The 27,615-nt window shown below is 40.1% G+C and overlaps 1 protein-coding gene across 4 annotated transcripts in view; it reads left to right on the plus strand.

Moving 5' to 3' along the window:
* Window positions 1-8,928: 8,928 nt before the first annotated feature.
* Window positions 8,929-27,615, plus strand: part of LOC135325048 (ADP-ribosylation factor-like protein 15) — a 232,401-nt gene continuing 213,714 nt past the window's right edge. Inside the window, exons 1-3 of one of the 4 annotated variants that reach the window (XM_064502470.1) lie at window positions 9,597-9,908; window positions 22,655-22,746; window positions 23,393-23,449. In XM_064502470.1, coding sequence (XP_064358540.1) covers window positions 23,396-23,449 — 54 coding nt within the window. In that variant the 5' untranslated portion in view covers window positions 9,597-9,908; window positions 22,655-22,746; window positions 23,393-23,395. Of the gene's footprint in view, window positions 9,034-9,596; window positions 9,909-22,654; window positions 22,747-23,392; window positions 23,450-27,615 lie in introns of those variants that run through there. The other 3 variants (XM_064502465.1, XM_064502467.1, XM_064502466.1) reach the window with 3 other exon arrangements.

Here is a 27,615-nt window from a genome sequence, read left to right on the forward strand (position 1 = left end):
AAATGAGTGATTTAGAAATGCAAGTTATTTATTAATAGCCCCAGTACAGAGGCACTAGTGGAGCTGAAAAAGAAACAACACTTGCTGTTAAATAAATCTGACAGACGTAGATTCTCAACTGATATTGTTCAAGGCTTGTTAGAATTTCTCGAGGTCCTGGTATCTACAGTTCAGATTTTGCTATCAGTCTTATGCTCTGATATTGGTTCTTAATCTTGTGCCAGACATATGTTGATATATGTGCCCTGTCATTAATTATATACTTATATTCAGGTATATGTGGCAAACCACTTAAGCACACTTCAGTCAGTAGGACTTTAGAATGTGCTTTAAAGAAAAAGAACTCCCAAGGGTAAGCCACACAGCAAAAGGCAGGTTTAATTATAACTTGTGTTCACATGTCTGTATAGCTTAAATTAGCTAACATGAATAACAGTGAAAACATTGCTTTTGCGTGAACTAGTAATTGGAACTCAAACTCTCTAAGGCATATGTTCCTGCATCCTCATTTCTCTTCTTAGCTATGTTACCTAGATTAGGCTAACACACTCTGCTATGGTATCTTCCTTTCTGCTATAAAGGTATACCTACTGTACCAACAAGGTATTTCTTACTCATTTTGAGTATTTATTTTATTGTTTTTGCTAAAAGGGGTTTTGCTTTTCATTTAAGATTCAAAAACAAAGTCAAAATATGGAAACTTCAGCCACTAGGATTTTGTAGCTGGCCTTCATCATTTCCAGGGAGAGGTCATTTCCACTGACAGCTACAATGCTTTGCTGAGCATATTCTCAATACATGTTATATATAGTTGTCCAGGTTTGCAGTTGCACTGGCTTCTTTACAAGATGTGACTGTTAAGGAAGAGGTGCAGCTGGAGTATAAAAGGTGGGTTAACATATTGAATATAAATATAAAATACAAGGTCATAAGCAAAATCCAATATCTTTTGTTTCTGAATTGCCTTTTCTTTCTATTGCTTTGAGATTTCATATTTCTTCTCACCAATCCAGATGTACCATTATTGAATCCTGCTCTTTTACAGTGAAGAGAAGGACTAGGAACAGCTAGACAAATGTTCCAAGCCTGCACACAGCTTTATTTGAGGCACTTTATTTGAGGTTTCCTTTTGACAGGAAAACTGGGGGGTGCTGTTATTTTTCGAGTATAATGCAAGTGTTGTGTAGGTCATCAGGTATATTGTCTTTTACTAGTGCAATGGTATTTTTCACACTTTCATGAGGCTCTGGTTTGAATAGTTCTGTTAAACAATCTGAAGACTCTCCTAAGACCAAATAAGACGATGAAGGCCCTAAGAGCCTGACCCAGAAACAGTCGGTGTTGCAGCCTGAAAAGTACTTTCCCTCTGATGTTCTTAATGGTAAATATGGAACACAAGTGTACTACTCACATAACAGACTTCTCATCGCATTGTCCAAATCAAAGAAAAAGACTACGGATGAAATGTTCCAGCATGTTAAAGGAGATATTTTCATGTTAATGCTAGAACAAAGTCTATAAATAATGTTACCATATTGTGTCCATTTATTTATTTAGTAAAAAGGTAAAACAATCAACATAAAAAGGAAGAGATAAACATTTGAATACCCTGTAAACAATCTTCATACTAGAAACAAATCTGTAACAAACCTTAGTCTGAACTGTAATCTGCATAAAAAGTACCAGACTGAGGGCACAAAAATCCAGAGGTTCCAGTCATCCCAGAAGGGCAAACATTATGTGGAACACGACTAGAATTATTGTTGTTTGCCTCCTCATCTATTCTCAGCAGGCACATGAAGGTACAACTTCTGGTCCATCTACTGAAGATATTGACACAGTGCCCAGAACAGTAGAGATTTCGGGGAGCGGCTTGCAACCATGTCTTTTCTTTTTTTACAAATCTTCATGGCACTTTGCTATAGGAAAATGCTATTTTATATATTTTTCAGAAAAGAAACCAAGCAAAGAAAAGTCAAACACTGTCAGGTTTGTACAAGAAGAAACTGAACGACAAAGTAAATCTCAGGTTTCCAAATTCCACACGGTTTGTTAAGCACAGAACCCCTGCTACCAAGGGGATATTCACTGTCTCTGCTCACTTAGCCCTCAAACTCAGCTACTAATTCAAACAAGGTTGCCAATTTAAAAGTAGGACACTGTTAACTACTGTTTTTACTGCTGTTGAATCACCTTTCATTGAAGAACCATGAAATGAAAAGTGAGTCCACAATACTACCAACCTGTGCAACTTCATGACTTAGAAATGAAAACACATCATATATAATTGCCAGTCTACATAGCAGAATAATTTATTTACTGATCTATTCACATTTCTATATGTGAATCTTCTTGCATTACTTTATTAACAGTAACATTTTTGGGGTGCAGGGGTAAATAAATAAATTATGTAAAATTAACTGCAATATTACAATTACTTTATTGATATCCCCTAGGCTTAAAATCTTCACTGTTCATTGAAATTACACTAGATTTACTTCAGTGCAACTATACTTGGAACCTGTTTCTACTTTTGACCTTTGGTCACCATTAGCCTTTGCCTTTAGACTTCCTATTTATTTTGCTAATAAGATTACCTAAAAGGCAGACAATACTTTCAGGAAACAAGAAAATGAGGATACCAGGTCAAAAATCCTTTCCAAATATTCTTGCTTTCTTTCATAGCCACGTGTTCCTCTGCAGAAGGAATACCTAACTGTAGCACAGGCAGTGACCACAATGCCAGAAGGTAACAAAGCACCAGAGCACAGAGAAAAAGGAAGAGGAGGAGATTTTTCATTGAGAGGTTCTACTTCTCCTATAGTGCATTTACTTGGTCTGTAGTTATCTCTGCATGTTGACATTTGTCACTAAGTCAGATAAGGAGCTGCAAATCGCTTTGAGTTTTATTTACTTATAGCTGTTTCTCCCTTCCCCGGTGACATTTACATAAGCTTGTTTAAAAGCAGGCTCTAAGTCACTTACTGAAATTAGAGCTGCAAATCCCACTACTGACTGCTGTTGGCCTCTATATAATACTCAAACTCTCCTTACCAAAAAAAAAAAAAAAAAAAAAAAAAAAAAAAAAGAACCACACACAAAAACCTCTACTTCTATGTACAGTTCTTCCTTTTTCTGTTTTCCTGCTCCTCTGGATTTTTCTAGGATATTATTTTGGTGACAACTGGCCACACACATTTACTGTTAAAATTTGTATTTTGGAACTTATTACCATCAGAATATGCATATCTTTCCTTCAGCAGTTTTGAAGCTGGTGAACCTCAGTATTCCTTTAACTAATTTTACTTTGTAACTTTAGCTTCTTGTCTGTTACCTCAGTGAAGTAGGAGACTTTTATCACATCATTTGTCTTTTTGAACTAAATACAGTTTGTGTCTTTCAAGGTGTTTAACTCCAAACTTTTAGCTGCACCAAACAAAGGCATTTTCTAGCATTGGTAGTGTTTTCGTAACTGAATAAGTATCCTGAGTCAGTAATCCATATTTTTATGTGATGTTTTTCTTTAGAGATATTTATTCTTCCACGAGTAAGGATGTGGTATTAACATGAAGCTACATATCTTGTAATGCGTATATATGTTGTAATGCTTTGCTCTCCTGCTGCTAACTATCCTGTGACTTGCAAAGATGAGGAGCATTTGTGTATTCCCTGTACAACAGACTCATATCATGGAAATCTAAATGTACAAATATAAAATAGTATAAGTAAGCTAGTCTCTTTCAGTACTTTCACAAATATTGAATGCTTTAGCTTTGCTTCTCAATTAGAAAAACAGAGCAATACTTATTCTGTAATTCAGCTTCTTAAACAGAGCTCTCTGGGCACCTTACATCAGTAAAAATTAAGGATTAGTACAACTACCTACTCACTAATAAACAGAAATCAGTTGCCTTTTACCTAAGATTATTAAAAGGTAAGGCAATTGGGGAGGGGGTGAAGAAACAAATGCACAATCCACTTTCTTCTCTTCATGAATGAAATTATCCCTAACGTGGTAAAGTGGTTTAGACTCAGTTGCTGATATACCGCTAAGTTTCAGCTTTAGGGCACCTCTAATAAAACATCTGGTGTTCAAGTCATCCAAATCATGATGGAGGAACACCGGTCATACTGTTTCTGTGTACCACTTTTGTTGAATGAATAGTACTGCTTTCTACAGCACTTCTCTTCAAGTACTATCTTTGCCTGAATCTGTTTAACTACTGAAACCAGAAATCAAAGCGGTATGACTATAAGATAAACTAGTGTATACCTGTCCCTCAAGTTGCTTTCCAAGATGATGCTTGCTGGACAACTGGTATCTATATGGCTGACTATGCAATTCTGAAAAACATCTGTTAATTCTGCTCAGGTATGTTTGGAAGTATGTATATCCATTGGTATCATCACTCCTTTATGGTTTAAATTCCCATTTTTCCCAGTATCTACTAATGAACAAGCAAATTTTATGACAATCTTCCCTTCAGAATTTGTTGACTGCTAGTGTTATAAAACCTTGAGCTTAGCAGATGGTGACCACAGGTTAAAATCTTCAAACTCATTAAATTGCATTGACGTAAACAATAGATGATTAAATGATGTGCTCAGCACTTTTCAGGGTCAAACCTAAGTTATAAACACTCCTAGATGGATTCATTTTCATACGAGCTTTCTGGTCTTATATGACAAGAAATATTTTTTGCCACAGGGTTCAAGTAAACACACACTTGTGCTTCTGTGAAGATGTTTACCTCTCTTTTTGGAAGCAGAGTTATTATCTAATAGCTGTGATGTGAGGTTTTGCTCTATTAAAAAACTTTGATCTTTTCACTTCTATCTTTATGCATTATTTCCTGCTGACAAGCTTCTTCGTGAAGACAGCTAGCACTGCATTTGCTATACACTGCAATATAAAATCTTACTTCTTTCTAGATGCAAGAAGTCCTATAGGACTTGCTCATGATTATTACGCTGCTGAAGTGTTTCTGTGTAGGCTAGAAGGCAGTTGTATTACAGCACTTGTATTCTGGTTACGTTATGCTATTGTTCAATGATAATCTTCATTTTATGTCATAGAATGAATGAGCCATAAGGCTACGTATCAAATAAATAATCTTTTGTTTACAGTGAACACAATGACTAATATATAAGTCGAGGCTTAGCTTCTCTCTTTATCAGATTTGTGTGGTTTGCAGTGTATACAAGAGAAAATTTTTATTTTGTAAACTGATGCTCTAGTCAGCTCATGAACACTTGTTTATAAGCTAGAAAGAAAATTACACATATAAAACTGTCATTTGTGAATGAGCATTTTTCCTGCATATATAAAAACATCACATCTTCATAAGTAGATTTAAGATACCAGAATCATACAAAACAAAGAGGTCTGCCAGTCCATTCTCTCCTAGCCAGAACAATGCTAACTAAACCATTCCTGAGAAATGTTTACCTAACCCATGCCCACTCATGGAAATTCTACTAATTCTGGTAGTGATCTCTTTCAGTGTTTGATTAGCCTTACCATTAAAGTGTCTTCCAGTATCCGACCTAATCTCCCCTGCTGCAATGCAAGCCAATCACTCTGTTTCCCACCACCATGTCCTCTTCACAGCAACTTTTTACATATGGATTCTATTTTCACCCTTGATTGGCTCTAAAAGAAGGAATTGCCAGCCCTTTCCCATTACTCCAATAGGCCACTTTTCCAAAATCTCTGCTTGTTCTTGATGGTATCCTTTAGATTCTCTTCAACTCACCCTTCATTTAGAGCAGTGTCCAAAGGCAGTGATTCTTAGAGTGATGTATTACTGCTGCTAAAAAGAAGAAAAAGGGTTTTAAGGATTCAGGGGAAATCACTGCAAAATGTAATAAATAAATAAATCACACACTATGACAGAAGAAGAAAGATAAAAATCTGAGTTTCTTGCAGCTCCTTTGTCACATTATTGAGAGGCACAGCTTAGCCACTTTTGTTCACGTTGTAGTTCCCAATGTTGAAAGAGCATCTCGTGATCAGCAGAAAGTTGCCAGCAATGGCTGCTGCTAAGAGAAAAACAGTCAGAATACTGAATAGCAGGAAAGGCCAAGCCTGTATCCCTTCTTCCAGCCCATAGCTATTAAAATGCTAAAATTAGCACATATCTTAATGGTTCAAAGTAAACAATTTCATTTGTTCTCATATAAATTGAATTTAATCTGGTGTGTCTGCTGTATTTGACACTGATTTCCAAAGTGAAGTTATGAGAGTCAAAGGAAAGAAGTTTTTGTATACTGGATATATGAGGAAAATGAATTATCTATTGACAAGGACTGCCTGCTTTTTGGGAGGGGCCTCATCAGCACTCTCTGAAATTGACTGAATGCTGTAACTGAACTTGTTTGCAGAAGACCTTAATTCGTTGTAAAATCAGAGTAACAACCACCTGCACAGTTTATTAGATCTAAGCCAAATACTTACTTTATATCCTAATGAATATATATTCCTATTAACTCTAGAACCCTCATTCACTCTCTTTCCTTTTTGCTCCTTACGTGCTTTTGCAATCCTTTATATTATGCTGTGGGTCTTTTTTTCTTTTTCTTTTTTAAAATCACCTCACTTGATATCCTCTTTCCGGATGTCACATCCCCCAGTCAAATTGAGAAAAAAAGTCTTCTTTTCTTTCTCCAGCAAGGTAGTTGGTATTGTTAATGTAGGCTGTGGAAAAGCTTAAGGGAAAATGCCAGCTTCCATCACAAGAGACTAGCCTTGCTTCTGCAAGTGGTTGGGGGAATTATGCTACATGATGAAGAAGATAAATGTCTTACTTTGCTATATCAAATTTTTCAGAAGAAAGTTTACTCAAAAATTCAGCTGAATATAAGTTAGCTACTTTGGCCCCTCTAGTCAAAAGTTTGTTTCTGCTGAGGTTAATTACAAAACTCCTGTCCATATGCATCAGGAATAATTTTTGCAATTTTGATTACTCTTTATACTGCGTAAAGATGCCCAGTGTTTTCGAGATGTTCTGGTAATGATGAACAACCAAGTGTCACACTAGTACTGAAAGGGTAAAAGGTCTTTCTCTGCCCTGTACCACCCCTTTCTAAAGAACAGACCACAGTAAAAAGCCCGTAGACACCAAAAACGTTAGTGCTTGATGAAATTAGGCTTGTCGGCCACCATAACAGGGCCCGACCCTAGGTTCCCGCAGAAAAGTTCATAGCCAAATCAGAGCAAATTAAATAATTAAATTCTAATGACGCGCGTACTGTAATTACAGCTCGAGCTGGGTGCCTCCAAAGAGGGACCCTGAGCAAAGAAATCCCTGGGCAATTATACCTTCCAGTCTAAGCTCTCCACCCCTCATGCGGTAGTTTGGACCAATAGTAATATTTTGGTCTGGGGTCTCCTGCTCCTTATTGGGTCTCATCACTGTCCCTAGGTAGGCTGTTTATCTTTACTGTGGCGGTTTTTGCTGACAGATGTGTCTTGATTCCTCGGGTCCCGCCCTTGTCTCTCAAGGCTCTGACAAAGAGGTGTTGTTCCAGCAATTAGTGACAGTAGGTGTTATCTCCCAAGGTCCTGACGAAGGGGATATAATCCAGACCCCAAGATAGTCCAGACCCCCTAATTAACACTGTTTCAGCAGTGAGAGGAGGCTTTGTTTCCCAAGGTCCTGGTGCCCAAGTAGGCCTTATTTCAAAGCCTTGGCATCCTCCCTTTTGGAGTGTGAAGTACAGGAATGCAAACTGTTGGTAACTCCCTTATCATTCCAGTTTGAACCAGCTCTCAGGCCCTTTTCTTACTGAACTAGGTAAAAGTTCATTATTTTATCTAAGTGCGGCCTAAGGCTTCAACAAATTTAGCTACTCGTGCTAAGCAAGTTTTAAGTAAGTTGTGCTATGCAGCTACCTCTAGACACTTTCAGCTCAATATTCTTTAACACTTGAATTAAAAATTGTGGTTCCTGATATACCTGCTCCACTTTTGCCAAACACTAGAGGTACATAAAAAGCAAAGATGTGCATTTTGAACATTAAAATTCACAGGTGCCTGCAGTTCTACTTCTGGCATCCTCAAAAAGGAATACTTTGGTTTTGCTAATATTATAAATGACTCAGCCTTAAGCCATATATAACAAACACTATTCAAAGATTTGCCATCCCCCTTTCTATCCGGCCTGATGGCCTTGGCTGTCCTCTCAGAACAACTATTCTTGTATGCCTGAAAGTTTAGGCTCAGCTCAAAATACAGCTATACTTTCTTTCACTTGACAGCTAGAGGTTGTGAATTCACACCCATTCCTCTGTCCACAAAAGAGGCTTATCCATGTGAAGTGGTTCAAAACCTCATCTTTCATCTACCACAAGAAGGCCCTGTAGGAACATCAGGTAACAGACTGGCGTAGGCAGAGGCCACGTTGTCTCTCCTGAACTGTCAATCTCTGAATAATAGCCAGGATTCAGTGGGCCAGAGGACCTTGTGTTGAACCTAGGCAGTCTCCCCTACTTCAAAACGTCAGATAAACGCCCAGATTACTACAGCCACTTGTTCCTTCTGTGGATTGCTCTTTGCAGCCTGCTTTGGTTTTAAAAGTTAGGGTGTAGTGTTTATGGCCAGGAGGATTCACAGGCTTCTGCATTTTCCATCTTGAGGCAATTAAATTTTCCTATGGATTATATAGAGAAACTAGATATCCAGGATGGAGCTGCTGCATACCACCAAATCACAGCGACGCGTGTACGGCCTCGCCTGCCTTGTGCCTGCCGCAGTACAGCGCCTGCGCCTACACGTTTGTATAGACGAAATTACAACGGATGTACCGCACCAGCACGAAGCAATTGCGCCTGTACAGCTTCCCCCAGTCCACCCAGAAGCTTCCAAATAGATAATACTTTAAAATGGGGGAGGGGATACGCAGTCTCGCTGCTGCCTGTGACAGAGAGCCAGGTGGTAGCTGCGAGGCACTCATCTTTCAACAAGCCCCGTCTGGTGGAGGGGGAGCAGGGGCAAACCTTCGCTGGCACATCGACATCCCCATGAAAACCGAGGTACCTGGTAGCTACAACATTTATTAACGTAGAGTACAAGCAACCTTGGCTACAGGCAAGGCAGCGCTGCGCTCGGCGCCGAGCACCACCTCCCTCCCCGGCGCCCCGCGCCCCGCTGTAACGGTCGCCGGCTCAACCGCCGCCGCGCAGCCGCCCCGGCCGCCCGACGCCATCTCCCCGTCCCTCCCCAGGGCCGCGGCCGCCGCCCACGGGCTCCGAGCGCGCCCTGCCGCCGCCGGGGCGCGGCCGTGCCGGTTCCCGGCAGCGGCGGCGCCGGGCCGCGCCGCGGGTGCGGGCGGAGGCAGAGCGCGCCGTCGAGGGAGGGGGGCAGCAGGGCGCGCGTACGCCTTTAAGAGTTTCCTCCGCGCGCCCCACGTGTGCGATCAGCTGACGGTGACGTCGCGCGGGAGGGCAGGGCCGCGCTCCCCGTTCCCGAGGCCGGGGCGCTGCGGGCGCCGCGCTGGGGTTGGCTGTGCCGCGGCCGCCCGGCGCGAGCGCCGCCGCCGCGCGCCCCTCCCCCGCCTCGCGCCCCGCCCGCCCGCGCGCAGGGCCGCTGCGGCGCGCCGCGGCGAGCAGCGGAGCGGAGCGGAGCGGGCAGCAGCGGGCGCGGGCGGCTCTGACAGCGCCGCCGCGGCAGCGCCGCGCCCCCAGACCCCCCGGCGTCGCCGCGGCCCGCCCGCCCGCCTGCCCCGTGCGCCCGGCGGCCGCGCCTCCCCCGGCCGCGCACCTTGCGCGGGCGCCCGGCGGCGGCGGCGGCAGCGGCAGGAAGCGGCGCTCCCCGGCGCCGGGGACACAGCGCCGCGGTGGGCGGCGGCAGCCCCGCGGAGCGGCGCGGCGGCACGGCGCCCGGCGCCGCCCGGTACATGGATTACCTGGTAGGTGCCGGCGCGGCGCGGCGGCCCCGTCGGGCATCGCCGCCCGCCCGCGGGGGCCGGGGCGGGCCGGGCCGCGCCGCCGAGGGGAGCTGCGGCGGCGGCGCGGGCTATTAAAGGGCGATAAAGCGGCGCGGCTCTGCTAAAGGGTGCTGCAGCCGCGCTCATTTGGCGGCTATTAGGCTGCCGGAGTCACGACCTCGGCCGCTGTTTTCCCCTAAGTGCAGTAGCGCAGGGTACGCTTGAATGAGCTCAACTGCCACCCTGGGCGCGAGCGGCTCCGCGCCCCGGCGGCGCGGCGTGCAGGAGAGCCCGTTATGGCTCCTTAATGAGCACTGCCTCGGTTCGCCGCGAGAGATGGTATCGCGGCGCGCTCCAGGCTGGGGTCGCGGCCGGCGTGCAGGCTGCCGCGCCCGGGCCGCTGCCGAGGAAACGAGCGCCGTGGCCCTGCGGCGTGATGAGTGCCCGTTTTAGCTGCAGCGCGGTGCTTGCCTGCCTGGCCTCCTTTATGTAAAAAGGGGAGGCTGTAGTAGGTACACCCCATGACTCCAGATTTTTTTCTCTTTTTTAATTTCCTTTTTTTTTTTTTCCTTTTTGAACACCAGTTTTTGCTCCTTCTTAGTTTGTGCAGTGTTACGAGGAGTAAGCTAGGTTAATAGGAAGCCAGGCTCTTCTGCTTGCTCATCCCTCTTCAATATTGGTGTCTGGTGCAACCGGTCAGGAAGTATTTGGAGTCAGAAACTAGAATCAGCCTTTTTGTTGTTTTCACATGAGGCTGTAGGCTTTTGAGAGAGGCTCATTGACCAGTCAACAAAATCTCTGGGATGCTCGTTCTAAAGATTTGTGTGGTGACTTTGCCATATCGAGTTGAGGGCTGTGTGGCAGTGGCTGGCTTCTCCTTCTGTGATGATGAAATCAATGAAGTCAGAAATATATTATATATTAATTTAAACATTATTCTTGTGTGAGCACCCCCCTATTTTGGGGGTGTTCTGCTTATATCAAAAAGTCTGTTTGTCTTTCCTTCCTGAGAAAGAGTGTCAGTCAGTCCTATGTGGTTGAAGTGGCAGGTAAACTTCTCTTTAAGACCTAGTTAATGAAATACTGATAATAAACTTGCTGTGTACTAAGTGCAGCGTCTTGAGAGCCTGGAGCTGTTCCTTAGATTTTTTTCCTTTATAAACTGATATCCAGATGAAACTGGCCGTCTTGTGTACTTCTTGAAATGCTTGCATTAACCTTTGTGACTGCTGCAGGCCGTTGCATTGAAGGCCAACCAGTCGGAGAACAATAAATTTAATAAGCCCTGAAAACTGAGGGCATGTTTTCATATTAACTAGGGGGGAGAGGTTAAATATCTCTACTTTTTTTTAAGTTCTTTTTGTGCTTTCTTATTCCTTTACCTCTTTTGTTGTGCTGCTTTTCTTACAACTCTTACTTATTCCTTTGTCCTTTTGTCTTACTCCTTTTTTCTTTCTTTCCTTACTCCTTTACTCTTTCCTGTTTCAGCCTTCTTTTTTTGCAATCTCTAAAACTGTAAATCTCCAGCACAATGATATCCTGAGTGTTCTTGCAATTTTTGTTTAACGTTTCTATTGTATCTGTAAGTACCTTTGAAATGAGACTTCCTCAAGGCCTAATCTATCTTACGGTGCATGTTATACATACAGTACTGTATGAACCGTGAAGGCATCTTATTATGTGAAGGTTGCTACAAATCAGCTAAGCTAATTTTTATAAACGATGAAAGCAAGGGTTTGGGGACTATGGCTCAAACAGGATGCTGGTCTACTGAAGCTCTAGGGCAGTCCAAGATGTCAGGATGCCTTCATTTATCACAGGCCACCATTTCTTACTAGGAAGAACATACCTGTTACACTGTAGAAGGAGTCTTTTGATTTTGGGAGTGCTTGTTGCACCTGGCATCAACTCTCAATAGTAGAAGAAAGTTTTAATTCTTTGTGTTTGTGTATATGGAAACAAATTCTGTTTGGCAGGTCAAGTCAGATATGTTCTCCTGCATTTATACAGAGGTCTTCCACTTCCAGTCCTTGTCTCCACAGATTGCATGTGGCTGGCCCTCCTTGCCCTTTCTCTCTTAATTATAGTAAATGAAATGGTTCTTTCTGGTAAAGGACAATCAGTTCAGGCATCTTAGAAAATGCTCTGACAGAAGAAGAAAAAAAATTGGTGGGAAGTTAGGCAAGTCATTTTCTACAGCCCATTTGCAGCCTAGAGGGTGAAACTGTTGATACAGTTTGCCCTAGAATAAAGATGGGCCTGCTGTTATTGATGCAAGACTCGCAGCTACAGTGTGGGCATGCAGAGGAACCAGCTCCTCCTTATTTTTGTAAGAGCAGTAGCAAAAAGGTGTATATGTTAAGGAAGTATTAGGCATCTAGGTCTTAGGCATTTATGGTGGAATCTCTCACCTACGTAGGCTTCAAAACCCAAGTAGGCATCCCTTTGCTGGTTCCTCACACTGAGCACCGGTGTGGCAGCCTGGAGGCAGTGAGGTTTTCTCCACTGCTTTTAATGTGAAGCAGCCAGCAGCGCTAAGGATGCAGTTGTTTCCGGCTGCAGTAGTGCCTTGCCAGAGCTTTAGGTAAAGTTTTGATTAGCGGTGTGGTAAAATGAGGGAGTTCAGTGGAAGAAAGCTAGAGTAACTGGTGAGGTTTGCTGCAGCACAGACTCAGGAGTCATTCCCTCTCCGCGTGGAGTCTACCTTTGGTGGTCTCTTTCCAGACTTTCACAGGAGGGTTCTTTTCCTGATAGTGCCAAACATCTTGGAGGTCTCCTTAAGCATAAAGGATTATGGTGAAAATGTCAGTGCATTCACATTTTTGATAGACTTTTTCTTCTCCTTTAAGGAGCTGATCCAAAGAAATACTGAACATTTGCAGCACCTGCAATTATCAGTGGGATATTCAAGATGTTCGGAACCTGTTCAGAGCCAAGTCAGTTGTAGCCAACTTAGATCATGGTCTGTTGTCCTGAAGTTCATCTGTTAGGATGGATACATGGAATCTATACAGAACCTCTCCTACTCTGTTGTGATCCATGACTTATGGCTAAGGCCATTTGATCTTTGAAATATTAGTGCTGATATTAGAAGAGTACCTTCTTTGGCCTTATGGTTTGGTTTTGCATTGTAACAGAATGGTAGAAGTGGTCTTTATATCTTGAATAACTAGAAGAGGCTTTTGGGCCTGATCTTAGCTTTATTTTTATATTGGAATTGCTACTTAGCGTTAAGTGTGTAGTGGTTTTTTAACAGCATAGGAAGCATGGGAATTTTTTGCAGTCTCTAAAACTGTAAATCTTCAGCACAACAATATCCTGAGTGTTCTTCAATTTTTGTTTAGCGTTTCTATTGTATCCACAAGTGTCTTTGAAATGAGACTTCCTCAAGGCCTAACCTATCTCACAGTGCATGCTACACATGCAGTACTGTATGAACTGTGAAGGCATCTTGTTCCTATGCTGTTAACAGCATAGGAAGCATTCCCATTTTAACAGCCTGTATCAGCCTCTAGAAAAGAGTCTAACCATTCTCATATAGAGGCACCTTTTACTCGCAGTTTATTCCTCTTCCTACATTGAACTCCTTTAAACCATACCATGCTAACATAGCCGCGTGAATATAGACTAAATTTTTTTTTTCTGACTACATAATCCTGTGGTGTGTCTGCAACAATCTTCTTTCTTTCTGCATTGTATCTGGAAGGATTATAGTGTGTATATAGACTTGCACTGGCTGGCCTATGTTCAGTAGACTATGCTTAATTTAAGAAATTACAGCATGATGCATCTTGTGAAGATCATGGCACGTGACTAGTCTTACAGTTTTTACTTGGGAAACTTGTGGGGAAACAATGGCAGTGCTTTGATTTCTATATGTGATACTTGCAATGCAAATTTTAAGCTGCTGAGTAGGCTTTCACAATGTATTTCAGTGGCAACTCTGCGCTAGATACGTATCTTACACTGAAAAATTGCATGTGTCAGTCTGATCTGTGTAGATCTGTTGGGAGGTACTTGAAAGGATGATGGAGAAATTTGAATCAGTATGACTTCAGGAAAAAAAAAGAAATGACTATATTGGCTTGAGAGTTTGTAAAAATAAATTTGGTAACCTGTTGCATTTTGTATTTTTAGTATGCTAATATGTAACTTTTGAATTATCCTTAAATTGTATCATATATTATGTCAAACCTTTTCACATCATATAAAAGTTTCTCGGGCAAAGCCTCGCATAATGAGGAGTATATCTCAACCTGAAGCTGAAGGTAACACTTGTTGCGTGGACAACCTCATCAACTAGTCGTATTTCTCATGCTTGACGTTAAGCAGGAATGTAAGTGTTGCAAGGTCAAGAGATCACACATTCTTCTTAGAGGAGTAGTATCTTTGTTGCTTGGATTGGGATTTTTTAATATAGTTTTGTACATTTATTAGCTGTTAGGAACTATTTTATTTATGTATACTTGCACACAGAAGCTAAAATTTGGATGGGTTATGAATAAATCAAACTAAACTTTCACATTTTAGACTAATAGGCCTTGAAATGATTTCCCCTTGATGCAAGTTCTGTACAGTTAGGGTTCGGGCAAGGCATTTCAGAAAGCTGCATATACCAAACAGTGTGTGTGGTGTGCATGTTCTCTCGTTCTCTCTCTCTCTCTCTCCCTCTCTCTCTCTTTTTTTTTTTTTTTTTTTTTTTTTTTTTTTTTTTTTAAATAGCAGATGCTATTAACAGGGGGAAGAAGTTTCTGAGTGACTTTTCTATCCTGGAAAAAATACTTTTAAGACCTTCCCTTTTATTTAATTGCACCCAAAGATGAGTTTGACTTGGAAAGTGGTAATAAAGATAGATCAAGATCACTTAATAGTTCTGATATATTTTGGATCCTGTCTTACCATCGTTATTGCCTGTTCCATTGTTTGGTCTCTGCAGACCATGGCAAATATTTTTATGCTACAAATAGCATTATCAAAGCATCTGTTTCAAGGTTAGAATTTTTCTTTACTGAAACTTCATAAATCAGTATTCCTTGAAGAAGGGGAAGATGGTGAGAATTCCACAGTAGGAACTCTGGGGTTTTCCTTCCAGGTACATATAGGTGTTTTATCAGTCACCTGCAGTATTAGCCACAAATGTGTGCAGCCTTGCCCTCTTACCATTTGATAAACTTCCCTCTCATCATATATATATATATATATATATATATATATATATATATATATATATATTTTTTTTTTTTTTTTTGTTCATGTAGCTATGAGAGCTATTGGGCCATCTCAGACTCTAGTCCTCAGTCTATTAGAGATAGCACCCCTCAGTTTGGGAAGCTGGTTAGGCACAAGGATGAGAGTCTGACAGTGCTTTCAAGATAAAGATATAGCTTAATGTGAGAAACAAGTGTTAAATTGGTTAGTGTACAGGGTGCCTGCATCTAGACTACTGTTTGAGTCAGATATGAACTTCTGAAATGAATCTCAGTCATCCCTGTTTATTGTACCCAGGTTTGCATTGCAGAGTGGTCACAGATCACATGAACTTCTTTTTTCTTTTCGGATTAAATCAGATTGGAAGATGCACTCAACTAATAGGTAGTCAGCCTGCAGGATCAGATCAGAATTAGCCTGAAATAAAATCCCTGAAGATACAGAGTATGAATACTTGGTCTCCAGTACCAGCTACTATTATGCTCTACTATTAATGTAATAGTTGCTAATGTAGACATAGTCAGGGTCACCTTATCTGGAAGTGAGAATGCTGCTTTTTCTGAATACTTGCTGCACCAGCACAGCAAAAAATGTAGAAAGAAACTAAAAACGAATTTCTGAGACCTAAACCAAAGCAGTTGTTATGGATAGGTTCCTGTTGGTATTTCAGTGTAGCATTCAAATCTAAATCAACTGGGAATGGCAAATGGAGTTAATTCTGGGAAGCAATCTCCCCTGAATGAGCAGTGCTTCTGTCTTAAGTAAGTATGAGAGTTCGAGAACCTGGTTTGGCTGAAGATCTGAAAGAGAGGTGCTCTTAAAAACAAATCTACCTCCTTAGTAGAATCTACCTAGCCAGTATTGCAGGGAGTATTTGCTGAATGAAAGATGTTATCAGCTGTGTAGAATGGGCAATAAAAATATTGGTGACTTAATGTAGTGGAACCTAATCGCCCATCTGAAGACAGATGAGTGAGCAGAGGAGGAGCAAAATTCCTTTGCAGGAGATAAAAGTGAAACCTTGTATTAGTTCATCCCGCAATAGGAAGCATTATTGAATTCCCCAGGTAAACTTTTGATTCCAAGGTGGCTGTTGTAAACACTTAAACTTGATATAGCTTCCTGGGGAAAACAAAAGAATGCCTTAATGTGATCGTAACTTCCAGGAGAAGTTTCTGTGAAATCACATGAGTATTGCAGCTCCAGAAATTTTGTCTTTTCAGATGCACACAGTGAAGGAACAAGTGAATTAGGACTCTTAAAATCAAATTACTTTGCCTCTTCTGTGGTGAGGGTTGCATTGGAATAGCAGATGCTATTACATCAAAAATGTTTCCATTTCTGAAAATGTGCTAGTCTGTTACAAATAGCCCTATTTATTCTTGTGAATTATTCCCAAGGTTCAATTTGGGTTGGGCCCCATGTTGTTCTGCAGTATGCTCCTCCTAAATTCTTCAGTCAGAGCTTCTAGCTTGAGGCAGCATGGTGATGAATTTCACAAAAGGTTAGAAATGCAAGCTTTTAATAAGTGAGAAAATCTGCATCTAAAGGGCAGCATATTCCTCCTAATACTCAGTGCTGACTACTATTTTTGGTTTGTTTTCAGTATCATCAGCTCATGTTTTTTAATATTGCCAGCTTGTGATGCTTATTCTCATAAAACCTGCGTGCTGAAGTTATGTGATTATGTGAGGATATCAGTTTTCGCTTAACGGAAGAAGCAATTTTAGGGACCTCATAGCTTCAAACTTGGAAGCATGAATGTGGGCCCCTACACCTGTAAAGCCATAAGGAGAAAATATAAGCGGTATTGAAAATCCTGTGATTTTTTTTGAGTGTTGGCTCATAATACTTTGTGTGCAACAAAACTTTCTGAAATGCAAACTGTCTTACTGTATAAAAGTCTCTGGGGACATATAAATAAGAGGGTATTTGCAGTTGGATAAGCAATTGGCTCATCTTGTACCGGATTTCTTCAGAGTATAGAACTTTTCTTTTGGCTCACTGGCAGCCTGGTGAGGTGACTGTATTAGTTGCCAACTCAAAGATGTAAGTAGCTTCCTGCTATCTGAGGAGGAGACGCAAAGCAGGAAGTCTATCTGACAAGTCCTCTTATGTTTATACACAGTCCTGCCCTACAGCTTTGTTGCTTATAAGGGCAAACAGCAGGAAGAACGTGAATGTTTATATAGTGCTTTGTTTTTGTGGTGTATGTTTTTTGGGGAAAGGAGTAGAAGTAAAGAATTGTTCACAGGACCATGTTAGCTTTTGATGTTGGAGAGTCAAGGGAAGCAAGGTGGCATCCGAGAACCAGTAGGAATTTTTGACATGGGGAAAGTGAGTCTGCAAAATGTTTTTTTTTTCTTTTTTGTATGAAAGAAGCATCTGTTTTCTACACTCTTATTTCTTACAGCAACTACTGCCCAGTCTTCCATTGTATGGTTTTGTCCCTAATAGGGATATAAAACTTTGGAGCAATTAAAAATGAAGTAAATTTTTCTGTAAAATGTCAATAATAAGTTTAAATAAGAGTTGATAGTAGTGTTGTGGCAGACAGTAGGAGGGAGAGGAGAATGCAGCAATTACAAGGGAATTTCATGCTCATGTCTAGTGGTATAAACTGTATATACTGTGGAGGGTCTGATGTGGAGAGAGAAATGAAGAATGCATATTGAACCTGGGAAAAAATTCACACTCCTTCTTTTGTTATTGGGGTATATATTGGTATAAATGGCAGATGAAATTCAGTGGTTAAATGCAAAGTTGTATGTATTTAGAGTAGAAGGAATATGCCTTCTGTATGGAATATGCCTTCTATACAGATGTATTGATAGGCTCTAAAATACCACCAGTACTCAGGAGGGTGAAAGAGGACCCTTACCTCACCACTGGCAGCTATCAAGGAGGCATCTAGAGCGTTGGGTGCTGTTAGGAAAGAGAAAGAAGGAAAATGCAATTTTGATAGTACTTATATGCAAGGTTCGCTCTCATCTTAAGTGTTGCATTTCTGGTTGCATCATCTCGGAAAGAATATCGTAAAACCAAAGAAGATGTAGAGAAGGATGACATGGCAATTAAAAGAAAACAATTGCTTTCATACAAGGAGGGATGAAGTAGTAGTTGTAGCCCTTCAGTCTGAAGGAGCTAACTGAATGGTGTGAGGAAAGGGCTATTACAGAGGTCTATGAAATCATGAAGAGAAAGTGAACAGGCAAGAAGTCCTTTCTCCCAATAAATGAACTTGATGGCACTTGATTGCACATAAAATCATGGAGAAATTGCTTTTTCCCAGTATTGTGGGTCTCATTGTGCAGTAATGTTAGGGAGACTGAAATGAGTGTGCAAATTCATAGTCTAGTTTCTTGGAAGAGCATTAGAGAATATTAAACATGAGGTTCAGATGTGACTGCAGCCTTTTGGAGATCCTGAAGTTGTGATTCCTGGAACCTGTGAAGGATCTGTCAGTGAAAGATGGTTCCCTGTGTGTCCTGGTGCTTATGCTATGTGCTAAGCATCTCCATGCCTCCTTGTGGAGGGAAAAGCAAGATTTAGTTCCAGAATAGGATATTGCTCTTAGAAAGCAGATATTCTGTGCGGTGCCCAGGAACACTCCCCAGTGTAGGTAGAATTGGATTGACTGCGCAGGCGTTGAGATTTTGGATTCAGAGGGATTTAGGAAAATACTTAATCTGCTCCAGGGACGTATAGCTAAAGTGTTCCTTCTGCTTGGAGGTGCTGCCCAGACATGTGAACAGAGGCTATTGGCTTTCCAAGGCGTGCATCCTAAACGATTTATGACTTAGATCTAAGGCGGCTGACACTGAACCTGAATTGACAGCTTGTGTCAAGTGCAGAGTAATGACATTGCCTCCCCTACTAGGGCTTTATTCTTGCCTAGAAACTTCCTTAGTTTCAGATTTCAGCAAGACAAGAAGAAAAAAGTCCAGAATTTTTAAGAAATGTCTGTGTTCTTGCAGCTATTAATTTTGTGTTGGCTAATCTGCATCTGTTGCTGTATGAACCATTGCAGTCTTGGAAACTGTCATGGAAAACCATTCTAGTGAGAATATTGGCTGAAAGAGGGGAGAGCATTGTTCGCTAGTGCATCCACTTGATTACTTTTTATGATGACAAGAGCGTTCTTGGAACCACTCCTATTTCCTGTTCAAATATCATTGGCTTTCTGTCAGCATCAGGTTTCCGCTAGTCTCTAAACTCAGATTTCTTTTTGTAATGATTATATACATGAAGCCTCGTATTCTAAAAATCTAGGCAGCATTAAAGGATAACATGAAAATCTTCTGTATTTCCTTTATCCCTAAAAATTGTATTAAAAGAGAATTTCAGGAGTTTAAATTAGAAATGTTATTAATGGCATGTGCTAAAGGGTTATGTCATCTTGTGCAGCAAGAGGAGTATTCAGGGTACTACTTGGAATTCAGCACACAGGCCTCACAAATGGCAATCTTGGTCAAAGTTCTTGCCACGCCTCTTGTAGTATAGTTGTGTGTGCTTTCAGGTATTTACACATTATTCTTCAAAACATGTGAACTCAGAATTTTTCTGGCTTTTTTACATAAACGAGTAGGAGGACATCTCAATCTTCATCTTGGTAAAGGAGAACATGACCATAAAAAAAAAAACCTTTTCCTTTTCTCATATTGCTTTCTGTGTTTTGTGCTCTTGGAACTGAATACTCCGTAATTTATTTAGGATTATGGCGAGGCAAACTGAGATCAAGATGAACACTCCCGTTGGCTGGCAAAATGAGGCTACTAGCCCCTGTTCTGTTAGATGTCTAACCTTTTGTTTCTTTTCCAAGAAGCTAATTGAGATACCCCTCAGTAGGGTCCTTTGCCCATCTAGGATCTTGAGACCAGTGTTCAACCAGTGATTTCAACTGTAAGTGGTCAGTTGTGGAACATGCTGTATTTAGTCTCTTCAAGATTTGCTCTCTTGTAAATATTATGGATAGGGACTTCATTTTGTATTTATTAAATGTAGAGCTAGTTACTAGCAATGAATTTGTGCATTGCAAGCTAATGTGTACTGGCGTCTGAGCTGTAGGAGTTTTTTTTCTGCAACACCATATAATGAACCTTGTTTTGTACTATTATTCAGAATTAGTGGAATGCTTAAAATATGGACAGAATAAATGCTTGTGGTGAATGAAAGATTGCACAGCTGTAATGCAGACGTATTTCCAAGTCATCACGAAGTCACATTTTTACAACACATAATTAAAATAACTGAAGTTTTGGAAAATATGTATCAATGTTAGCCACGAGTTTAATTTCCAGCTGGAGAAATTAATGTTTGCGATGACTGTTTGCCTAAGCAGAAGGGTGCATATTGACAGGGCTGCATGCTTACTTTGTTTGACTTACTCAACCTGAAGACTCCTTTTCTCAGTTTTGATATGTTAACTGGCTTCTATTAAAAATAAGTCTTTGCAGAGTTGAATCAAACAAGGTATTTTTCTTTGTAATATCTGTAGATATATTTTTAAATGATTTTTTCTTTTACTTTCATGCTTACCATGTAAAACCCTTTCAGAAAGCAACACTAAACTGTAAGTAACTAAAATGCAAATTCTCCAAGAGTTGTTTTATTGCCCAGTTGTGTAATGCAAAATTAGTTACAAACTCAAGTAGTGAAAGATTATAAATATCAGGAATAAATGTCTTCATAAAGTAATCTGTATTGTGTGCTGGATGAAACTGGGCAGTAAGGTTAGTTTTCTTAATCTGACTTTAATTCCCCATTGTAGCAGTAGGTGATCACAGCATTAGTGTATATGTGGTAAGAGTGATAGTCTGCATGATAGCCTCTAACGATCTAATTATTTAAATTAATTCCTGGTATTTACTCATTAGCTATTTTGTCCTGTAACTAAACAGAAACAATATGGGGGTTATGCCAATTTCTTTTTTGGGGGTGTGTGTATGAATACAAGTGGGAGAAGCAAATAACAGCTTTGGAATTAATGAGCATTTTTTTTTTAATGCTATAGATTGCAGATACTAGGTATTGGCTTGGAGGCTTGGGGAAGGAGTTAGCTTAATATCTACTGGGAAATGGATGGTGGAAGTGTTCACTTGATACTGTACATGATGGTAGGGAGATGACATAATTTTAGAACTCCATTCCGTAATAGCTTGCTTATTAGTTCAAAAACATCAACAGTAGCAAGCCCATCAATGGATGAGCAAGGTAACTAAGGTGCAGCTTGCTCTGTTTGACTGAAGCAATGGTCCACAGGTATCCATTGTGGAATTTGAACTGCTGCTTAGTTCCCTTATGAATAAAATATATCCAGTAAAGCCTGGATGTATTGAACAAACTTGAAAGGGAAAACAATTTATAATACTGCACTTGCTTGGTTAGAATAAAAATTAATGATATATGTTGAGAAGCTGTAGTGGTATGCTACTGCTGCACATTTACTTTGCAACCAAAAATAATCTTTTACTTTGTATGTAATGGCTGATCTCCCATCACTACAAAATCTGTCGTGAAAAATACTGAAAATACAGATCAAAGTATGTGTCACCCTGTGTTTAAGTAGGGGCTTAAATTGCAGCAGACTCAGGTTAAACATTAGGAAACTTTCTAGCAGTGAGGATAGTAAAGCACTGGACTATACTGCTTGGAGAAGTCATCACTAGAACCTTTGGAACAAGGAACACAAATACTGTCAGGTTTAGTCTGGGTACCGTTTATACCCCTACTCCACCCCCACACTTTGGGTAATGGTCAGTTCTACTGCTATTTTTCTGGTTTTTTTTTCTATGGGAAGGTGGGGGCACAAGTCACAAAATTGGGTATTTGTTCTGAAAGCTGAAAAAAAAGAAATATGCTGGCAATTTAAATGACATTTTTAAGCCGCATTCCCTTATAGGTGGTAATATCGTAGCTTGCTTCCAGTAAGAATAGAAAATCAATCACACTGTCGAGGTTTTCTTTCAGGTCCTTGTACTGTTCCTTTTGACATTCAGACAGTTCAGTGAGATACTGCTTGTTTTATATTTAACAGTTACAGCAAAAGAAAAATGTTGCTGCATTTTTTTGTTTGTTTGTTTTTAGTCATATACTTCGTAAGAGCTGCTCTCCTAACTTTTTAAATCAAGATTCCAATTAACTAGATAATTCACTTGAGAATTTCTGGGGCGGGAGGTGGGAGTAGAAAGTAGAGGCACAGAAAAAAGCTGTTTCACGGATGCTGTTTGAAGCCTGTGGTATACAACACTTCATGTCATAAAGTATGTGTGGATGATGTGTGAACTTGGTAAACATATGGTAAAAATGTTCCACTTAGTTGCTTTAAACTTTTGCCCACAGTGAGAAAAGAGTTCCTCAATTACTGTCCTAAGTAAATCACTGTAAACCGGTTCTGTTGTGCTTGACTATATATCAAAAATGGCAAACTTACAAAAGGTCTGTTTTGGCGGGGGGATTTGGATTTATTTTCTGACTACTTCATACTGTTTAAAGAAAGTCTTTCTCATCTGTTCCGTCAGCAATTCATAGTCCATCATCAGCCGCTCTGGGTGACTGCTAGAAGACGTAGAATTGTGGCATCACAACAGATTGGAAGTTGAGCAAGTTCAGGGTAAAAAACTTTTAATATGATTATTGACAGCTGCAAGACTAGATTAAATAAAATGTTCAAGACAGTAAAGAGTTCTGTTTTAAACCTGAGAAATCTCAGGGAATTCAAGAAGTGCAACTTCAGAAATACAGGAGCATCAAGGTATACACACCATTTTGTGATATGGAGGAAGAGAATTTGAATGATGCAAGGAGAGAAGAACGTAGTATTTAAACATAGAAGCCTCTTTAAGGACTGCTAAGAAGCCATAAAGCACATTAATCTGACAATTAGGATGTCTCTTGCAGATTATCTTTAAATCAAACTTGATTAAAATAAATGAGACTGAAAGCTTGCATGCAAAATGTTAGTGTGGTATATGGGCATTTTGGAGAGCACTGAGTAATCTGAGGCCTATAATGAAATACTGTATTGGTAAGTGCAGTGATGCTGGCAGCTGCTTCTGTGTGAAAGGTAGTAAGTATCTGGATAATGTGAATTTGTATGGCATCTTTCTTACCTTGCTCAGTTTTGCTACAGCTTTACAGCAAAAACGTAGTAGTATACCATCAGGTGTTTCTCCTGGGGGAGAGGGGAGAGATGGGAGAGTAATTTGAACTCTTAATAAGTAGAATTTTTGGTAATGTCTTTATTTTAATTTCTTTAGACTATGTCTGAATGTATCCAGCTCTCATTTGCTGTTTGTAGAATTGGCATTTTCACGGTAAGCCAATGTTCTAACTAAATAAATAACTTTTGTTAGTGTTAATGTCATTTTAGTCAAAAGAAGTTATTTAGGGTTTTGGGATCAGGATTAATAATGTAGTTAGCAAGAGGGATTTATCATATTAGTTTACATTAACAAACTACAGCATGGTTTATCCTATCAAAGCTTTACTAATACAGGCGCAGAGAAAGTGTTCTCCTCTCTAATTAAAAATTGAAGAAAAATTCAGCCCACTTCTTGTGATAAGGACACTTGAAATTTCTATGCATCAGTCACTGAGAATTTTGGCCAGTATAATTACTGAAGGGTTTGTATATGTTTGCTTTTAAATATCCACGATGTTTAAGTCATATATTAAAGCGCATTAGCTATATGCAGACATTGTTGTAGCTTTGTATGGAGTGCCTTAATGCTATTAAATGAAACCTTCCAAACCTCAATTAAGTTATATAAAGGAAATATGAAGCCTTCTTTAGAAACACGTGTCTTAAATATGCTAAGATAAAAAAAATTGTTATATTATTTCCCACTGCTGCTTGTATTGACGATGAGAACAGATAGATGAATGAATATTTTGTAGAGGTTCTTAGAGCAAGCTCTGCTTAGTGTTTCAGACATTATAGCTCAGACCATGCTTCAGATCTTGGAGCTCTTGGAGCGGGAGTGCTGCTTCCACTGTTAATACCTTTCAAGAAGCCTAGCATATACCCTTTTTGACAATATAGCCTAATAGAATGGAAAATGGTATGTGAATTCTGAGCACCTGTGATGAGAACAATATACTACCAGTTACTCTTCCTTGGAGGCAGAATCCCAAAGCTTAAAATTTGCTTTTGTTTCTAGAATTGAGTTCTAGGCAGGGTTTAATACCTGCATGAGGTTATTACCGTGATATTTGCCCGTGTTGTGTTGCCAGCATCTAAAAGACTCTTTTATAAAAGATGGAACTTAACAAACTTGGGTAGTACAGACAAAATCCTTAAAGAGGAAATTGCTACTTGCGAAGTCAAAAGCATGTTTTCCTGTGATATTTAACTTCCTCAGAAAAGCTTTCTCTATACAAATTCCTATGTGATATGAGCATGCTTATCTTAAAGGATCAGAGAAGGTTATAGCATGAGGTTTTAATGGCTGCAAGGTATGCAAACCATCTGCTAACTCTTTAAAAGCCTATACTAATATGTCAAAATTGATTTGCGAAGATATCTGTATATTGCAGAATCAGGTGAAATGTATATAAGCAGGCATGCTGTATGGCAAAATATTCCCTCTGACAATAATTGCTTCTATTTTAGTTTAAATAAATCACTGTGTTGCTTATATTGCATTTCACTAAATTGTGGTAGCTGCAGTTGTAGAGATGGTTGGGTGATTGATATCTTACTGTGCTCTTTTGGGCAGCATTATCTTTAATTTCATCAAGCACTTTTTAATTACAAAATATGAAGAGCTAGCTTTATTCATGGAAGTAATGAAAGGAACTGATTTCTCTAGCTGCTGAGACTACAGGGGAGGAACTGGAAAGGAGGGTGATGAATAGACTTAAGAGCATCCAGAGATGTGCAGTGGTGGTGACAGTGTGCGGAGAAGACATACATTGCGTATAAAGTGTATGTGAATGCTAAAATAGTTGTTTTGGGAAGTGCTGGATGGCAAAAGTACTCGCTTATATAGAAATGCCTGTCATTAGAAAAGCGGGTTTCCGATGATCTGGTAGGAGAGTTGGATTTGAACAGCTTTGATTGGTATCAGAGCTAAGGGAGAGGCCTGCTGAAGTGGGAGCTATGAGGAAACGAAGTGCAATAGTTGCTCTCTCCACGCTCTCCCCTGCTCTTTCTCAGTCATGTAAATAGTCCCTTGTCACTGGATTTTGTTGCTTAGGTATGTGGCAATCTGGCAGCTGGGAAGCATAGTGCTCTCTACTGATGGTCAAGAAACAAAGCACAAAACTCCAACACGCATTTCCCTTTTAATCAATTTCCCTGTATCTTATATCATGTGCTTTCTACTGTATGCTCTTGTTCAGTTTTAAGTGATTTTTGAATTGATTTTATCCAAAAGCTAAGTCTCTGAAGTGCCGGTCCTTAGCAGCACCATGTATTCAGTTTGTGCTGTATTATTTGGACACTTCCTGTTCTGCATGTCCTCATTGTACAGTGCCACAAGTATCTTGCATAGACTTCGTTAGTCCTTTGGACTACAGAAATCTCAATTGTTGGTTTGTTATCAAGCTGCTTATCAGTAACACTCCCAAGCACCCATTACTTCAACTGCACTATTATGTTAAATAGGCTTCCTGTTTTTCAGGACTGCATGGGCTATAAGGTGGAGGAAGGGTTTATGCATAGATATCTATGGCAAAAGAGCCTCAGCAACTATCTGCTACCTGTTTCACTGGCTAATATCTTACCATGGCTAAGAGTAAAAAGCTTTGGTGTCTTGAGCTGGGAAAAGCAGAGGTCTTTAAGACTGGGGAAAGAGATGTGCTACCTACTTGGGGGGATAAAACTGGATGAGGTTATTTAGAAGCATATCCCCAAGCCAAGAGCGAAGTAGAAAAGTAGAGGTGGTTAATATAAAAACTGTATAGGTATCTGTAAGGATCTGAAGCTGAACTATGTGTATCCTAAAAATGAAAACACTGTCATAAACCTAAACAGAAACTGTTGGGATTTAAAAAAAGAAAAATCCATTTCCTGTGTCTGTGTTACACAACTAATACCTTCTGGCAGAAATACCATCCTTTTCAGACTGAATATTTCTGTTTCTTCTACTCTACTAGTGTCTGAGTAAGATGTGTCAATTTGATTTAAGTGTGGGAAAAGGTGGAGAAACTGCTACTTGAGTGTCTGTGGCCATGGAGGTTGCAAGCATACGAAAACGCATGGCAAATTCTGACAGGAGTTTGTGCTGTTATCATTAACTTCTTTTCTGCTCCTAACTTACTTTAAGCTAGTAAAAAAAAAAAAAAAAAAAAAAGAAATAACAGTGGAGAGTTTAGCCTATGTGAACTTCAGAGAAAAAAATACTCTGAAGTTTGTTGTCTGTCTTGTAAGACAGTTTTGTCAATGCGATACTTGCTACCTTTATAGCCATTCAGGACTCCACCTTTGAAATATTGTGCATGGTTGTATGCCTACATATCATCTCTGGAAAGTTCTCTGATGCTCTGTATTAGACTTTCAGATTTTTTTCTTCTAAACTGTTGGCATATAATAATCTTTTTTTGAGGCAGGGCTAATAGAGTAATCTCTGCAATCCCCAGCCCTGAAATGCGACTCCAAGAATAAGCAGAAAGACTAGTAATTTTTATCTTGCTTGTCCTTTTGGTAGGCAGGCTGTTAAAGCAAGGACAGAAGCTGCTGCAGTGGTTAAGAACCATGCAGAAAACCTAAGGAGGCCTAATGGAAGTGTGGTTCTTGGCTGGCATGCATTAAGAAGAAAAATTATAGGAAAAAGCACTTTCCCATCTCAAGAAATTAGAAAATAACAGTTTTTCTTGATTGCAGAGTGTGGCATCAATAGATAGACGATTGTAAAACACTTCTGTAAAAACAAAACAATATGGACAACAAAAAAACCTCTGCAGAGCTTTCTACTTAAATGCTAGGTATGGCAAAACTAATGTACTCAAGCAGCGTTGCATCGATGTTGGCATCTTCTTTCTGAAGGTGATGAGTAATGGATATTTTGGTATGAGCAGCCACTTGGCTTGCTATTCCACAATGAGATGTGGAAATAAATGATGTATTTAAAAGCTGTACTTACTATAGTTTATATATGGTAAGTATAGCAAATGATGCAAATGTGTGCTTTTAGTTTCTGGTTTACTTTGGATTAACTTACATTTGTCTTTGTTTATAATGATAAATTTGTGTTTTAAATTGGTTTGACTGGAAACAGCTGGTGTGCTAAGGAATTTGTCTAATGTTAGGACAGAACAGAATTAACATTTATTCATGAAGCATTAGAGGGGAAGCTCTTAAGAGAAGTCAGTTAAGGTGGCAACTAAAGGTTATCATGGGTTGGGAGGTAATCATAGGAGCATGTTTGGAAAGGTTCAGGAGCAAGCTTGTGACTTACAGTATGGAAAGCTTCCTGTGAGACTCTCCCCTCCCTGTTGTGGTTTCCTATTGGAAAATGCAAAGTTAAAGTAATAACAG

This window comes from Dromaius novaehollandiae, chromosome Z, assembly GCF_036370855.1.
Source record: "Dromaius novaehollandiae isolate bDroNov1 chromosome Z, bDroNov1.hap1, whole genome shotgun sequence".
NCBI classification, from domain to species: Eukaryota; Metazoa; Chordata; class Aves; order Casuariiformes; family Dromaiidae; genus Dromaius; species Dromaius novaehollandiae.